Source organism: Orbicella faveolata, unplaced genomic scaffold (assembly GCF_042242905.1).
Source record: "Orbicella faveolata isolate gen_17 unplaced genomic scaffold, um_ofav_v1 contig_34, whole genome shotgun sequence".
NCBI lineage: Eukaryota > Metazoa > Cnidaria > Anthozoa > Scleractinia > Merulinidae > Orbicella > Orbicella faveolata.
This window is the reverse complement of record NW_028301563.1, coordinates 5,119,308-5,137,751: the sequence shown is the minus strand read 5'-3', so window position 1 is coordinate 5,137,751 and position 18,444 is coordinate 5,119,308. Positions and strand designations below refer to the sequence as shown.

Here is an 18,444-nt window from a genome sequence, read left to right as displayed (position 1 = left end):
TCCATTGAATTATATCAAACGCTACAGAAAGCACCAAACGCTCACAGACGGCCAAGACACTAGCAACCGCCTATAAAAACGCTACTGACCAGACTAGCTCCTGGTCATAAACTATGTAAAATTCCATTGAACTATATCAAACGCTACAGAAAGCACCAAACGCTCACAGACGGCCAAGACACCAGCAACCGCCTATAAAAACGCTACTGACCAGACTAGCTCCTGGTCATAAACTATGTAAAATTCCATTGAACTATATCAAACGCTACAGAAAGCACCAAACGCTCACAGACGGCCAAGACACTAGCAACCGCCTATAAAAACGCTACTGACCAGACTAGCTCCTGGTCATAAACTATGTAAAATTCCATTGAACTATATCAAACGCTACAGAAAGCACCAAACGCTCACAGACGGCCAAGACACTAGCAACCGCCTATAAAAACGCTACTGACCAGACTAGCTCCTGGGCATAAACTATGTAAAATTCCATTGAACTATATCAAACGCTACAGAAAGCACCAAACGCTCACAGACGGCCAAGACACTAGCAACCGCCTATAAAAACGCTACTGACCAGACTAGCTCCTGGGCATAAACTATGTAAAATTCCATTGAACTATATCAAACGCTACAGAAAGCACCAAACGCTCACAGACGGCCAAGACACTAGCAACCGCCTATAAAAACGCTACTGACCAGACTAGCTCCTGGTCATAAACTATGTAAAATTCCATTGAACTATATCAAACGCTACAGAAAGCACCAAACGCTCACAGACGGCCAAGACACCAGCAACCGCCTATAAAAACGCTACTGACCAGACTAGCTCCCGGTCATAAACTATGTAAAATTCCATTGAACTATATCAAACGCTACAGAAAGCACCAAACGCTCACAGACGGCCAAGACACTAGCAACCGCCTATAAAAACGCTACTGACCAGACTAGCTCCTGGTCATAAACTAAGTAAAATTCCATTGAACTATATCAAACGCTACAGAAAGCACCAAACGCTCACAGACGGCCAAGACACTAGCAACCGCCTATAAAAACGCTACTGACCAGACTAGCTCCTGGTCATAAACTATGTAAAATTCCATTGAACTATATCAAACGCTACAGAAAGCACCAAACGCTCACAGACGGCCAAGACACCAGCAACCGCCTATAAAAACGCTACTGACCAGACTAGCTCCTGGTCATAAACTATGTAAAATTCCATTGAACTATATCAAACGCTACAGAAAGCACCAAACGCTCACAGACGGCCAAGACACTAGCAACCGCCTATGAAAACGCTACTGACCAGACTAGCTCCTGGTCATAAACTATGTAAAATTCCATTGAACTATATCAAACGCTACAGAAAGCACCAAACGTTCACAGATGGCCAAGACACCAGCAACCGCCTATAAAAACGCTACTGACCACACTAGCTCCCGGTCATAAACTATGTAAAATTCCATTGAACTGTATCAAACGCTACAGAAAGCACCAAACGCTCACAGACGGCCAAGACACTAGCAACCGCCTATAAAAACGCTACTGACCAGACTAGCTCCTGGTCATAAACTATGTAAAATTCCATTGAACTATATCAAACGCTACAGAAAGCACCAAACGCTCACAGACGGCCAAGACACTAGCAACCGCCTATGAAAACGCTACTGACCAGACTAGCTCCTGGTCATAAACTATGTAAAATTCCATTGAACTATATCAAACGCTACAGAAAGCACCAAACGCTCACAGACGGCCAAGACACCAGCAACCGCCTATAAAAACGCTACTGACCAGACTAGCTCCTGGTCATAAACTATGTAAAATTCCATTGAACTATATCAAACGCTACAGAAAGCACCAAACGCTCACAGACGGCCAAGACACTAGCAACCGCCTATGAAAACGCTACTGACCAGACTAGCTCCTGGTCATAAACTATGTAAAATTCCATTGAACTATATCAAACGCTACAGAAAGCACCAAACGCTCACAGACGGCCAAGACACCAGCAACCGCCTATAAAAACGCTACTGACCAGACTAGCTCCTGGTCATAAACTATGTAAAATTCCATTGAACTATATCAAACGCTACAGAAAGCACCAAACGCTCACAGACGGCCAAGACACCAGCAACCGCCTATAAAAACGCTACTGACCAGACTAGCTCCTGGTCATAAACTATGTAAAATTCCATTGAACTATATCAAACGCTACAGAAAGCACCAAACGCTCACAGACGGCCAAGACACTAGCAACCGCCTATAAAAACGCTACTGACCAGACTAGCTCCTGGTCATAAACTATGTAAAATTCCATTGAACTATATCAAACGCTACAGAAAGCACCAAACGCTCACAGACGGCCAAGACACTAGCAACCGCCTATAAAAACGCTACTGACCAGACTAGCTCCTGGTCATAAACTATGTAAAATTCCATTGAACTATATCAAACGCTACAGAAAGCACCAAACGCTCACAGACGGCCAAGACACTAGCAACCGCCTATAAAAACGCTACTGACCAGACTAGCTCCTGGTCATAAACTATGTAAAATTCCATTGAACTATATCAAACGCTACAGAAAGCACCAAACGCTCACAGACGGCCAAGACACCAGCAACCGCCTATAAAAACGCTACTGACCAGACTAGCTCCCGGTCATAAACTATGTAAAATTCCATTGAACTATATCAAACGCTACAGAAAGCACCAAACGCTCACAGACGGCCAAGACACTAGCAACCGCCTATAAAAACGCTACTGACCAGACTAGCTCCTGGTCATAAACTATGTAAAATTCCATTGAACTATATCAAACGCTACAGAAAGCACCAAACGCTCACAGACGGCCAAGACACCAGCAACCGCCTATAAAAACGCTACTGACCAGACTAGCTCCTGGTCATAAACTATGTAAAATTCCATTGAACTATATCAAACGCTACAGAAAGCACCAAACGCTCACAGACGGCCAAGACACCAGCAACCGCCTATAAAAACGCTACTGACCAGACTAGCTCCTGGTCATAAACTATGTAAAATTCCATTGAACTATATCAAACGCTACAGAAAGCACCAAACGCTCACAGACGGCCAAGACACCAGCAACCGCCTATAAAAACGCTACTGACCAGACTAGCTCCTGGTCATAAACTATGTAAAATTCCATTGAACTATATCAAACGCTACAGAAAGCACCAAACGCTCACAGACGGCCAAGACACCAGCAACCGCCTATAAAAACGCTACTGACCAGACTAGCTCCTGGTCATAAACTATGTAAAATTCCATTGAACTATATCAAACGCTACAGAAAGCACCAAACGCTCACAGACGGCCAAGACACTAGCAACCGCCTATGAAAACGCTACTGACCAGACTAGCTCCTGGTCATAAACTATGTAAAATTCCATTGAACTATATCAAACGCTACAGAAAGCACCAAACGCTCACAGACGGCCAAGACACCAGCAACCGCCTATAAAAACGCTACTGACCAGACTAGCTCCTGGTCATAAACTATGTAAAATTCCATTGAACTATATCAAACGCTACAGAAAGCACCAAACGCTCACAGACGGCCAAGACACCAGCAACCGCCTATAAAAACGCTACTGACCAGACTAGCTCCTGGTCATAAACTATGTAAAATTCCATTGAACTATATCAAACGCTACAGAAAGCACCAAACGCTCACAGACGGCCAAGACACTAGCAACCGCCTATAAAAACGCTACTGACCAGACTAGCTCCTGGTCATAAACTATGTAAAATTCCATTGAACTATATCAAACGCTACAGAAAGCACCAAACGCTCACAGACGGCCAAGACACTAGCAACCGCCTATAAAAACGCTACTGACCAGACTAGCTCCTGGTCATAAACTATGTAAAATTCCATTGAACTATATCAAACGCTACAGAAAGCACCAAACGCTCACAGACGGCCAAGACACTAGCAACCGCCTATAAAAACGCTACTGACCAGACTAGCTCCTGGTCATAAACTATGTAAAATTCCATTGAACTATATCAAACGCTACAGAAAGCACCAAACGCTCACAGACGGCCAAGACACCAGCAACCGCCTATAAAAACGCTACTGACCAGACTAGCTCCCGGTCATAAACTATGTAAAATTCCATTGAACTATATCAAACGCTACAGAAAGCACCAAACGCTCACAGACGGCCAAGACACTAGCAACCGCCTATAAAAACGCTACTGACCAGACTAGCTCCTGGTCATAAACTATGTAAAATTCCATTGAACTATATCAAACGCTACAGAAAGCACCAAACGCTCACAGACGGCCAAGACACCAGCAACCGCCTATAAAAACGCTACTGACCAGACTAGCTCCCGGTCATAAACTATGTAAAATTCCATTGAACTATATCAAACGCTACAGAAAGCACCAAACGCTCACAGACGGCCAAGACACTAGCAACCGCCTATAAAAACGCTACTGACCAGACTAGCTCCTGGTCATAAACTATGTAAAATTCCATTGAACTATATCAAACGCTACAGAAAGCACCAAACGCTCACAGACGGCCAAGACACCAGCAACCGCCTATAAAAACGCTACTGACCAGACTAGCTCCTGGTCATAAACTATGTAAAATTCCATTGAACTATATCAAACGCTACAGAAAGCACCAAACGCTCACAGACGGCCAAGACACTAGCAACCGCCTATAAAAACGCTACTGACCAGACTAGCTCCTGGTCATAAACTATGTAAAATTCCATTGAACTATATCAAACGCTACAGAAAGCACCAAACGCTCACAGACGGCCAAGACACTAGCAACCGCCTATAAAAACGCTACTGACCAGACTAGCTCCTGGTCATAAACTATGTAAAATTCCATTGAACTATATCAAACGCTACAGAAAGCACCAAACGCTCACAGACGGCCAAGACACTAGCAACCGCCTATAAAAACGCTACTGACCAGACTAGCTCCTGGTCATAAACTATGTAAAATTCCATTGAATTATATCAAACGCTACAGAAAGCACCAAACGCTCACAGACGGCCAAGACACTAGCAACCGCCTATAAAAACGCTACTGACCAGACTAGCTCCTGGTCATAAACTATGTAAAATTCCATTGAACTATATCAAACGCTACAGAAAGCACCAAACGCTCACAGACGGCCAAGACACCAGCAACCGCCTATAAAAACGCTACTGACCAGACTAGCTCCTGGTCATAAACTATGTAAAATTCCATTGAACTATATCAAACGCTACAGAAAGCACCAAACGCTCACAGACGGCCAAGACACTAGCAACCGCCTATAAAAACGCTACTGACCAGACTAGCTCCTGGTCATAAACTATGTAAAATTCCATTGAACTATATCAAACGCTACAGAAAGCACCAAACGCTCACAGACGGCCAAGACACTAGCAACCGCCTATAAAAACGCTACTGACCAGACTAGCTCCTGGGCATAAACTATGTAAAATTCCATTGAACTATATCAAACGCTACAGAAAGCACCAAACGCTCACAGACGGCCAAGACACTAGCAACCGCCTATAAAAACGCTACTGACCAGACTAGCTCCTGGTCATAAACTATGTAAAATTCCATTGAACTATATCAAACGCTACAGAAAGCACCAAACGCTCACAGACGGCCAAGACACTAGCAACCGCCTATAAAAACGCTACTGACCAGACTAGCTCCTGGTCATAAACTATGTAAAATTCCATTGAACTATATCAAACGCTACAGAAAGCACCAAACGCTCACAGACGGCCAAGACACTAGCAACCGCCTATAAAAACGCTACTGACCAGACTAGCTCCTGGTCATAAACTATGTAAAATTCCATTGAATTATATCAAACGCTACAGAAAGCACCAAACGCTCACAGACGGCCAAGACACTAGCAACCGCCTATAAAAACGCTACTGACCAGACTAGCTCCTGGTCATAAACTATGTAAAATTCCATTGAACTATATCAAACGCTACAGAAAGCACCAAACGCTCACAGACGGCCAAGACACCAGCAACCGCCTATAAAAACGCTACTGACCAGACTAGCTCCTGGTCATAAACTATGTAAAATTCCATTGAACTATATCAAACGCTACAGAAAGCACCAAACGCTCACAGACGGCCAAGACACTAGCAACCGCCTATAAAAACGCTACTGACCAGACTAGCTCCTGGTCATAAACTATGTAAAATTCCATTGAACTATATCAAACGCTACAGAAAGCACCAAACGCTCACAGACGGCCAAGACACTAGCAACCGCCTATAAAAACGCTACTGACCAGACTAGCTCCTGGGCATAAACTATGTAAAATTCCATTGAACTATATCAAACGCTACAGAAAGCACCAAACGCTCACAGACGGCCAAGACACTAGCAACCGCCTATAAAAACGCTACTGACCAGACTAGCTCCTGGTCATAAACTATGTAAAATTCCATTGAACTATATCAAACGCTACAGAAAGCACCAAACGCTCACAGACGGCCAAGACACTAGCAACCGCCTATAAAAACGCTACTGACCAGACTAGCTCCTGGTCATAAACTATGTAAAATTCCATTGAACTATATCAAACGCTACAGAAAGCACCAAACGCTCACAGACGGCCAAGACACCAGCAACCGCCTATAAAAACGCTACTGACCAGACTAGCTCCCGGTCATAAACTATGTAAAATTCCATTGAACTATATCAAACGCTACAGAAAGCACCAAACGCTCACAGACGGCCAAGACACTAGCAACCGCCTATAAAAACGCTACTGACCAGACTAGCTCCTGGTCATAAACTAAGTAAAATTCCATTGAACTATATCAAACGCTACAGAAAGCACCAAACGCTCACAGACGGCCAAGACACTAGCAACCGCCTATAAAAACGCTACTGACCAGACTAGCTCCTGGTCATAAACTATGTAAAATTCCATTGAACTATATCAAACGCTACAGAAAGCACCAAACGCTCACAGACGGCCAAGACACCAGCAACCGCCTATAAAAACGCTACTGACCAGACTAGCTCCTGGTCATAAACTATGTAAAATTCCATTGAACTATATCAAACGCTACAGAAAGCACCAAACGCTCACAGACGGCCAAGACACTAGCAACCGCCTATGAAAACGCTACTGACCAGACTAGCTCCTGGTCATAAACTATGTAAAATTCCATTGAACTATATCAAACGCTACAGAAAGCACCAAACGCTCACAGACGGCCAAGACACTAGCAACCGCCTATAAAAACGCTACTGACCAGACTAGCTCCTGGTCATAAACTATGTAAAATTCCATTGAACTATATCAAACGCTACAGAAAGCACCAAACGCTCACAGACGGCCAAGACACTAGCAACCGCCTATAAAAACGCTACTGACCAGACTAGCTCCTGGTCATAAACTATGTAAAATTCCATTGAACTATATCAAACGCTACAGAAAGCACCAAACGCTCACAGACGGCCAAGACACTAGCAACCGCCTATAAAAACGCTACTGACCAGACTAGCTCCTGGTCATAAACTATGTAAAATTCCATTGAATTCTATCAAACGCTACAGAACGCACCAAACGCTCACAGACGGCCAAGACACTAGCAACCGCCTATAAAAACGCTACTGACCAGACTAGCTCCTAGTCGTCAACTATGTTAAATTTCATTTAACTATATAAAGAGATTAACGTCATTTGAAGACTCCCTGCATTAGCCTCAGTTACAAGCCAGTTCCAGTCCAATACCAGGAATACGAATATGGTCTATTTTAAGATGTTCATAATGACGTCAGCAAATGTCAAGCTTGTGTAGTTATTGTATGCTAATCAAGTTGTCACGTGTTCTTTTTTTCTTTGCAGTGTGAACAGTGCTTAACATGGCAGCACAGCGAGTGTGTAGGTCTAAGTGAGCAGACTGTGCCTCCAAATTACATCTGTTATGTGTGCCTCAAGCCTAGAGGTTTAAGAAAAAGTGCCAAATACAAGGTATGTTTATTTAATTATTGATTTGTTTATTTTTAAACATATACAGGCAAAAACTAACGATAGATAAATCCGACGTTTCGGCGACATCTTGGCGCCATTGTCAAGGGAAACTAATTAAATATGCGATTTCAAGGGTAACTAAGAGGTCAGAGTTTCTAATTTGCATAAGTTAGACAAAGACTTTAGCGCGAACTGAGTCTGATTGTACATTTAAACACGGTCGTAATTGTTTAATGAGTAACATCTCATTAATGAGACAATCAAACTTGTTGTGGCATTTTTTCAACACGCTAAAACAATTGCGAAGGTCATCCGGAATCCTGCCTGCGTGTCTACTATCATAGTGATTGCGTACTGACGAGGTCTTGCTTCTATGTCCATCAACGCGTACGAACAGATGGCCACGGGTGTAACCGACATAACCAGCATCGCACTGGTCACACTTGAAGTTATACACAACGCATTGTTGATCAATGAGCTGAGGCTTAGGTTCGCTTGTCGGGAACTCCTGGGCGATCTTGCGGCTCGTAAACACCGGTTGAACACTGGTCTGCAGCTTCACACTGAGATCTTTCAACTGTGTCTTCACGATATTAGCAGACTCCTGGTCTTTAAAGGGTATGACAACCCGAGTAGTGTTTTCTGTCGTAGATCTGGACCGTAATGAGGGCTGGTCAGCGACCTTTAAATTTAGGAAGGTTTTGACGGTGGAGTCAACAAGGTGCTTGGGATATTTCAGTTTAGAGAAAACAGACTTCAGTCGTTCGCACTCCTCAGTGAAGTAGGACCATGACGAAGACAGGCGATGTGCGCGATCGAGCATAGTTGTCAATAGTCCGCGCTTGTACCTATTATCGACATGACTGTGGTAATGGAGAAGCAGACCACTGTTTGTTGGCTTCACAAACACTTTAGTTTCAATACGAGGCGCTCTGTTTAGGAGTTGAGTACCGAGAAAGTCTGCTTCTCCATTACCACAGTCATGTCGATAATAGGTACAAGCGCGGACTATTGACAACTATGCTCGATCGCGCACATCGCCTGTCTTCGTCATGGTCCTACTTCACTGAGGAGTGCGAACGACAGCCCTCATTACGGTCCAGATCTACGACAGAAAACACTACTCGGGTTGTCATACCCTTTAAAGACCAGGAGTCTGCTAATATCGTGAAGACACAGTTGAAAGATCTCAGTGTGAAGCTGCAGACCAGTGTTCAACCGGTGTTTACGAGCCGCAAGATTGCCCAGGAGTTCCCGACAAGCGAACCTAAGCCTCAGCTCATTGATCAACAATGCGTTGTGTATAACTTCAAGTGTGACCAGTGCGATGCTGGTTATGTCGGTTACACCCGTGGCCATCTGTTCGTACGCGTTGATGGACATAGAAGCAAGACCTCGTCAGTACGCAATCACTATGATAGTAGACACGCAGGCAGGATTCCGGATGACCTTCGCAATTGTTTTAGCGTGTTGAAAAAATGCCACAACAAGTTTGATTGTCTCATTAATGAGATGTTACTCATTAAACAATTACGACCGTGTTTAAATGTACAATCAGACTCAGTTCGCGCTAAAGTCTTTGTCTAACTTATGCAAATTAGAAACTCTGACCTCTTAGTTACCCTTGAAATCGCATATTTAATTAGTTTCCCTTGACAATGGCGCCAAGATGTCGCCGAAACGTCGGATTTATCTATCGTTAGTTTTTGCCTGTATATGTTTATCTAAATCATTGTTGATTGTTTATTTTTTGCGTAAAAAATAAATGAAACAATTTAAAAGCCATAGCTAAAACTAGCAATAAAATTACAAAAATAAAAACTTGCCAAGAACGAAATACAAGTTCTCTTTTTTTGTGAACCATTGACTTGAAATTTACACCTCTTGACTTGTAAAAGAAGAACGTTCTGATTTTAATGTGTCATAACAGTTAATTGGTTGTGTTTGTTTTTGTAGAATGATTTTGATTGGTTCAGACGAGGTACACTAGCGTGCATGCCTTTTACGTCAATACCAGAGCCGGAGTATACTGCAGAGTTGAACATGGCGACACACGGACTGATGAGCGACGTACATGATGTCAACCGATCCCTAAGGAGTTTGAAACTCAAATTTGAACTCCTCAGGTAATAGTGCATACCAGGACCGTAGCCAGTAACAGGCAAAGCGACGCACTTGTCTCAGTCATTTTTTCCATGTTTGTTGTTGAAGTCATCATAAACACTCTAAATACGTACAATCCTGGTTAAACGTCTTGGGACACTGCCCTTTTGCCAAAGTATAGTCTTTCTGTCTACTTCCACCTCTCCCCCTCGCCCCCCCCCCCCCCGCCCCCCAACGCAATGTTGATGTTGATTCAGCCCACTATTCCAACATTGTTTTTTTTGGGGGGGGGGGAGGGGGGGGGGGGGAGTGGGCTCGTAAAATTGATTAATGACTTCCCACTTCTAAATAATGCGTCAACAGTTGGCATGTTGTCAAGTGTCCCAAGGACTTTTGGCCAGGATTGCAGGATGAGAATTTAACCATAAACATTGCCTCAGTCATAATCTTTTCATGGGCATTGCCTCAGTCATATGTTTTTTCTGGCTACGGCCCTGCATATATTTAAACGTTACAAACCACCGAAGAAAATGACAGTTTTACTGCACCCTCAAGGTTTTACAGATACAGTGACGAGAAAATAACACAAATTCTATCAAGCCGTTACGTAACTCAACCAGTGTTTCAACTAGAGTTCGCTCCATAAAGGAAACTAAGAGCTTTGGTGCTACTTAAACGCTTTACACTGTACTGTAAATATTTCAGACGCTTTAAATTTTGGACACTGAATTAATTAAAAATTTTGGACGGTTTTATTTACGGACACTTATATTTTGTCCGAAATTAAAATCGTCCGAAATTTTTTTTTTTTGTGATGAAGTAATGTACCCTTTGAGAGGACAATAGAACAAACAACAGAAACAAAGCCACTAGCCCTAAAACAATAACAGCTGCTAACAATGAAGAGAATTACAAGCTTACGAGAGCTGCTACAGTTCTGAAACGACACCCTTTAATTTCATTTATGGTTTATTTGCAGGAACCCAAGTCACCCGGATCTAAAGTGCTGGCAGGGACCGCGAAAACGTGACGTACCAGAAGAAGTGAACAGAACAGGTGATTTAGAGGTCGAGTCTGCAGCAGATGAGCATGATTTAGTGAAGGATACCACACCTACAGGAAACACTGGACAAGGGGAAAGTAACGGAACAGTTTGTAAGGAGAGCAAAGATCACGCGGCCATTAATGGGCATGTAGAGCCGGGGGATCCATCTCAGAATGGGCTCACGAGGGTGAAGCAAGAAAGACCCTCTACACCACCCCCACCTGTGGATGGCCCTGGTGACACCAATAATAACGTACAGGGCACAAAAGCGGCGGTTTTGGACCCTAGTTCAAATGTGATGGCAACAGCACCTGCTTCGTCAAGTAGAGCTCCTAGCTCTTTTAGTACGAGTAGTGAAGCTGAGTTACGTGTCGATGCTGGCGAAGGGAGACTAGGTGTGGTGAAGAAAGAGGAAGAACCAGTGTCTCCGATCCCTGCGTTAGTCCCTGTTGGTGAACAGACAGCTTACATAAAGAGCGGACCGTCATCTGACAAGGGAAAGCCCGAAGAACTGTCCAGCACTAAATCAGATAATTCTCAGCCCTCTGTCAAATCTGAGAGTGACAAAGAAGTTGCTAGGCAACCAGGGCAACCGAACGCCTCAGTAGGGTCTTCTGGAGCAAACTCTGACGCCAAGGTACCTAGTGTTGAGAGGACGCCTCAGTTGGGATCTGATTCACGGGTTAAACAAGAGAATGACACCATGAGTGCAGCGAGTGATAATACGGCGAGTGATGGGAAGGAAGCGAATCAGGAATCGGCGCAAAGCATGTCGGATGACGAGAGCGTGGGAGCTATTAATAACTTGTTGGATGACATCACTCAGATACAGGATGACTTGGAAGGTCGGATGGATGACATTGAGCAGCAGTTGACAGGTGAGATATCAAGGAGCTCAGTCACGGTATTTTGAGTTATTTTGGACGCGTAAAAATCTACTTTTAAATTGTAGCAAACCTGGAAATAAGATAGAAAAACACCAAAGAGATAATAAACCATAAAGGAACAACAATGATTAAGGATGGAGAAGATTAACACCAATTACAAACGACGAACTTTTAGCTGGGGCAGGTGAAAAGATCATAAAACTGGGTCCTCATGTATGCACGCATAGCTGTACAAACACGGATGCACGCACGCGTATCTCGCATACGCACGCACGCACGCACGCACGCACGCACATCACTCACGTCAACGTGCGTTCTTCACGCTTTCGTCTTGCTTATCCAAGCGGTGGCCAACAACAAGATTGTCCACATTTCCTAGTTCATTTCCACGTGGTAACGCTAGTCCACTTATTCCATGTCTGGTAGAGTATTTCTCGAAAATGCCTGTACATCTGTCTGCGATATCAATTTTTACTGTTCATGTCAATATAAGCGACCTGGTTTAGGTTATAAATGTCATAGGATTATGATTTTATTCGAATCGAAATTGTCAGCTCTACCCCCCACACCCCTCTCCGTGCTCTCGGCTTTTATTTCAGTTAGCAATCTTGTGTTGTTTTTGCTTTATTTCCTTCTTTATTCTTTACTTGTAGTCCTTGAAGAAGCTTATGGCCCACCATCCCAGTCGGCTAAGAAAACAGACTTCAGGAAACTTGTCAAGGATCTTAGTCGTGTAAGGAGACTGCTGCAACAAGTTAGCTGAAGGACGTTGCACTGGAGCTAGCGCCCGTGGCTATGTTCAACCCACTTGTTCAGGTCATCGGAGAAATGCGCTGGACGCATCTCGCTTTAACAAAACTTCTTAGAACTGACAGATTCAGCTGCTGTGATTAATAACGAGTACGAGGGCTGAGTTGTCATTTTGAAGCAGATTCTTAGAGCATAAACTGAGTTTGTAAGGGACGTTATCTGAAAGAAACCCTGGACTTAGTTCATGGCTTCAGTGCACGATTATTTCAGTGAGGTGGAGTCACAATTCAGGTCTGGATCTGAAATAACCTTTGGAGTTTTCGACCCCAAGAGTTTTCTGGGCCTGCAATTGTCATTTAAACTGTTGCTACGTAACCGTGACGTTGCTTCATAACGACAAGCTAACGTGACGTCTAACGTGTAGTGCTCGTGGTATCTTCGGAAATCCTTCGGCATGTTCGACGAGAATGCCGTCAGCGAAACATCTTCCGTCAACGATAAAAATATTAATAATCAGAAAACAAAACCTGTTTGACAATCATGCTTTTTTATGGCACTTGATCGCCAAATTCACCTCCGAGCTTATTTATGTGGTCTCCACTTTCTCTTTTTCTGAAACTATCTTTTACCGGGGCATCATTTCTGTGGAGGCGAAATATAATTTGTTGAAAAAAATTGCCGTAATATTGTGTATTTGAAGCAGAAATGGGAGGCGTCCGTTTTGTAAGCCATGCAAATAAATTTTGAGAAAAAAAATTAAGTCATTATCTGTAAATAGTAAGAAGCTGATGAAATATAAAGAATAGTTAAATAAGCAACTTCTGTCAGGTTTTCTCAAGTCGCAAATTAATCGATATCCATTTTTATCAGTAACGACTTAGAAATTGATAATCAAGTGAAAATAAGCGAGGAGAACCGACGTTTCCAAGTCATCATGACGCCATTGTTGCTGTTTTGGCAAGGAGAGAGCTTAAGCAATGACGACGGCGACGCCGAGGACAACGCCTAGTGGAAAATGAATTTATATTTTACCTTCCAATGTCGCAGATGTCTAGATCCGTTCAGTAGGCTTATAATTGGTTTCAGAACTTACTCGAGCTAAATTTGTAACGCCAGCGTTCAATTCCAAATGAAAATACGAAAAATTAGCCCCCGTCGTTCGCGTTCTCTAAAATACGCAGAACTGCAAGTCATTTCCTGTTATGAAGTCCGCTAGATTTGCAAAATAAATAGAAAAACTACATAATATAAATACTCTGGCGCGCGGCTCAATTAGTTACAGGTTAAACTAAAGTTAAGGGAGCTTATGCGAACCACGTCAAGGAAAACATCACCAAACAAAAGGTTTATGAGCAGAACAATGTCCGCGAATCTTTATGCATTTCGTAGCTGCCTTCTGCAAAACAACAACATGAAATGGCCAAGTTCTGCGTATTTTGGAGAACGTAGGTCACGACGGCAAATTTTTCGTATTTCTTTCTGGAATTGATTGCTGGCATTACATACTTAGTTTACCAGGTTCAGATGGTTACGAAATTCGAAGGTAAAATGTAAATCCATTTTGTTGTTAGGCGTCGTCCCTGGCGTCGCTGTCGTTGCTTAAGAGGAACTGTACGGGTCCGCGCCGTACAGAACCTGGAGCAATAGCGACGGCGACGCCACGGACGACGCCTCTTAAAAGCATAGGCACGCTAGGCGTGCGAGAGTTATCTTTTTTGTGTGAAATGTCGGAGAAAGGAGCATTCATGGAGCTGTTTTCAGTAATGATTTGGTTAATCTGACAAGTTTTTTTGGTTTTGATGTACCGCAAAAAAGAAACTGGGAATTTATGATGTACATGCGATGTTACATCGGTCATGGTAAGATAGCTAAATAGTAAGCCACAAAATGTTTGATTGAACAAACTACAGTAATCTGACACTTCTCCAGATTAATGTAGATACCATCTTATTTTCTAACAGGCAATTTGATTCGTTCTTTGATACAACCCGCACTGTGATTGGTGTAACAGGCGCACATGCATAACTCCCTCACTCACCGATCACATAACCCTTCCAACCCCCAAGAGGGATTTTTGCTCAAAAATACCTAAGTCAATTTAGAGACTCTTTCGCATTTTATACGAGTCATAAGTTTACCCTTTTTACACAACACAACTTCACCGAAAATAGAAAGAAAGAGAAAAAAAACCTCTGACACGTTGAAAGTCTGATTTAATTAAGTTGCACTTCAACTTGGTGCCGCGCAGTCTTCAAAGAACATTTGAACAGTTTTCATACTTTTTACCTTTAAAAATATCGGACTGAAATGAATGTCATCAAATAAAACTATTAAACTGCTAGTGAAGAGAAGTAAAAACCGTCCAGAAATGAAAGCTTTCTTGTTTAATATCCTGGAAACAATAGCCGATAACTTCTCAGCTCAAATTGAATTTACTCCCATATAAAAAACAAAAGTGTTAATTTACCATTTGTTACTAAACATAGCAAACATCTCGTGGGAAAGAGTGGTGACGATTCGTCCACTCTAATTGAATTTACTCCCTTGTGTAAAACAAGAGTGTCAAATTACACTTTGTAACTAAAAAACAAAAATAACTCGTTATATTTGCACGCAACAAGAACAAAACAATCGTTACCCGCATTTACTACTGTAAACGTTAGAACTGTTTCGAATCTAGTCTCGTCCCCTCTAAAACATGTCCTAAGAACTAGAAGCGACGATTCGTGACCTGATTGAATTTACTCCTTGTGAAAAACAAAAAGTATCAAGTTACCTTTGTAACTAAAAATGAAAATATCCTGAGAATATCCTGCATACTACTAACTCGCGAACTGTTTCAAACCTCAAGGCTCATCTCGTTCATTTAACTAAAATCCTCAGCCTAACCCACAGAAAATGTCGAAGTAAACCCAATATATGAATACTTCCTCCTCTTTTATAGAAGAATAAATATGGCTGGTCTGAACTCTATCGGGATCAGATCTTCTCACATACCATTTACCTTTACAACAAGAAATTTGCTTGGCTGTTTATAGCAGATCCAATCTGACTGGTGTGACATACATACATCTCTCACTCACTCACTCATCCATTGACCCGTCGATAACATACCCGACGCGCCGACTAAGAGGTATTTTTGTTTTACAAAAAAATAACTCAAAAAGGATATACAATTTAACTTTGAATTTCGCAATCTTCTGGATCAAACTAGATATATAATACCTGCGATCAACTTCCACAGAAAATACGAAAAAGTAGCTATCGTGGCCCACGTTCTCTAAAGTACCCAGATCTTGGTCATTTCACGTTGTTGTTTTGCAGAGGACGGTCATCGCGGTTTGCGCACGCTCCCTTATGAAAATATTCCGCGAGTCCTGTTTATGAAGTCCGCTAGATTTGCACAATAAATAGAAAAACTACGTTACATAAATACTTTGGCGCAAGGCTCAATTAGCTATAAGCAACACTTAAGTTATCACCACGGCGGCAACGGTATAAACAAGAACGCTACCGAACAAAAGGGTTTGATGAGTAGAATAGCTGCGCACGTGCGTTAGAAATCTTTATACGTTTCTTTGCGTCACCTGCAAAACAACATACACCTGAACCTCGCGCGATACCGGTGTCTGCATGTTTCAATATTCGTGATGAGAGGAGTAACTGCTTGTTAGACAAATCGCTTTTACAGACCAAAGAAGATTACATTATGAAAACTTGAAAATCAAAGCTGGAACATAGCTTTCAAGCTTCGTAGTATCGTGAACAAGCGACATATTGCTATTTTGACCCAAAGCACGAACAAATCCATCCGAACAAAAGGGTTTGATGAGTAGAATAGCTGCGCACGTGCGTTAGAAATCTTTATACGTTTCTTTGCGTCACCTGCAAAACAACATACACCTGAACCTCGCGTGATACCGGTGTCTGCATGTTTCAATATTCGTGATGAGAGGAGTAACTGCTTGTTAGACAAATCGCTTTTACAGACCAAAGAAGATTACATTATGAAAACTTGAAAATCAAAGCTGGAACATAGCTTTCAAGCTTCGTAGTATCGTGAACAAGCGACATATTGCTATTTTGACCCAAAGCACGAACAAATCCAACATAGTTTTGCTGTGGTCACGAACTTTTAAGACAGTACAGCGACGCAATTTCACCATCCCATGGCTTTTTTTTTTTTTTTTTTTTTGGCTTTTCGCTTGCATTGTGATACATTATGCGCCCATTTACACGCGCCGCCAAGATTTTCTTGAACTCTGAACCGAGTTCCGCTTTAAAATACCCGCATCTACGATATTTGAACAACTTCCAAACTTGTCAAAGACAAGGCCAAGTCACGGCAAAAATATGCGCACGTGTTGCGGCATTCAGCCATGCCACACCTCCGAGAAACCTGATCTGATCAATTTACCAAAGCTTGCTTTTGAATCTGATACTCAATGGAACACCAGGCAGTTGCCAAAAAACAAAACAAAACTCCCGACCTCCAGCGCAGATTTTTCAGTTAAGCGATTACTTCGCCTTGTCAAATTCCTGCTCAGAGCTTTTGTCTTCTGCGCGAACAATTTAAAATGTTTTTACTTCCTTTGCTTTACGTCAATGGTTGAGTTGTATAGTCGGTTTACACCGAGGATGAGTAGATTTTTGAAGTAAGACAGGAACCTCAGAAGTGAGGCTTTTAATTTGAGTCGCGCAGCAAAGCAAGCTCTAATTTGTCGATTTTTTCCACGGCTTTCAAAACACTTAACTACATTAAGGTAAACAAGTTACATTGGGCTAAATATATAATCGTGAAACATTAATGCGTCGTTTCTGTTCGTCGGCAAATAACAACGAATTGTTTTGACAAGCCTAGGTGAAATCAGACACCCGCAGTGTTAGCTTGTGTTTAATGTTTCCTGTTATCATTTTCAGAAGCATCGAAACGATTTATAAATTAGAGTTGTCACGGTAATAATTTTGTCTCGGCTTAACTAGGCGCCAGATGACCGATAAACAGAACCTCGTCAAGATTATATCACTAAGAAACTAAAAAAATGCGAACAAGCCGAAGAAGGCGAAAGTAAATATCATAAAAGCAAACTAAAAACAAGATATACTAAGATAATCAAGTAAGTGGAACTTAGAAACTTAATTTTAAGTCACTCGCTTCACCCAAAATTGAATCTCGAGAATTCGAGCCTCCAATGGAAATTGGTTTGAAAAATCGGGTAGCTCGAGAGTTAGCGATTCTATTGTATTTCAGTTTCTCTTCTCTCCTATATATGATTCAGCGAATGACAAATCGTTAGCTAATTAACAAATGGTAAACGCCATAGCGTGTACTATTGTGGCACGCGGGAGGTTGCTAAGCTCGAAAGAAGCGTAAGAGTCGCACGAGGCGATAGCCGAGTGCGACTCTAGCTTCTTGAGTGCTTAGCAAACCTCCCAAGTGCATCCATAACTCAATAGTGCACGCTATGGCGTTTACCATTTGTTTATAACATAACATTGAGACATTGGAACAACAGAAGTCCTTTTATTGAGCTACATCACAAAAAACATGTTCGAGAAAACTAGCGCGCGAAAATTCATTCATGACAACCGACTGCACACCAGTAACTCGATAAAGTTTCATCTTCAGACAACTGTGAAGACAGTTTCG

The 18,444-nt window shown here is 42.3% G+C and overlaps 1 protein-coding gene across 3 annotated transcripts in view; it reads left to right on the top strand.

Moving 5' to 3' along the window:
* The window catches only part of LOC110055766 (uncharacterized), a 41,997-nt gene extending 28,385 nt beyond the window's left edge, over positions 1–13,612 (top strand). For all 3 annotated transcript variants that reach the window (XM_089298973.1, XM_089298972.1, XM_089298970.1), the window contains 4 exons: positions 7,884–8,009; positions 9,966–10,135; positions 11,092–12,035; positions 12,698–13,612. In XM_089298973.1, the coding sequence (XP_089155099.1) occupies positions 7,884–8,009; positions 9,966–10,135; positions 11,092–12,035; positions 12,698–12,807 (1,350 nt within the window). In that variant the 3' untranslated portion in view covers positions 12,808–13,612. The remainder of the gene's footprint in view (positions 1–7,883; positions 8,010–9,965; positions 10,136–11,091; positions 12,036–12,697) is intronic.
* Positions 13,613–18,444: the final 4,832 nt, after the last annotated feature.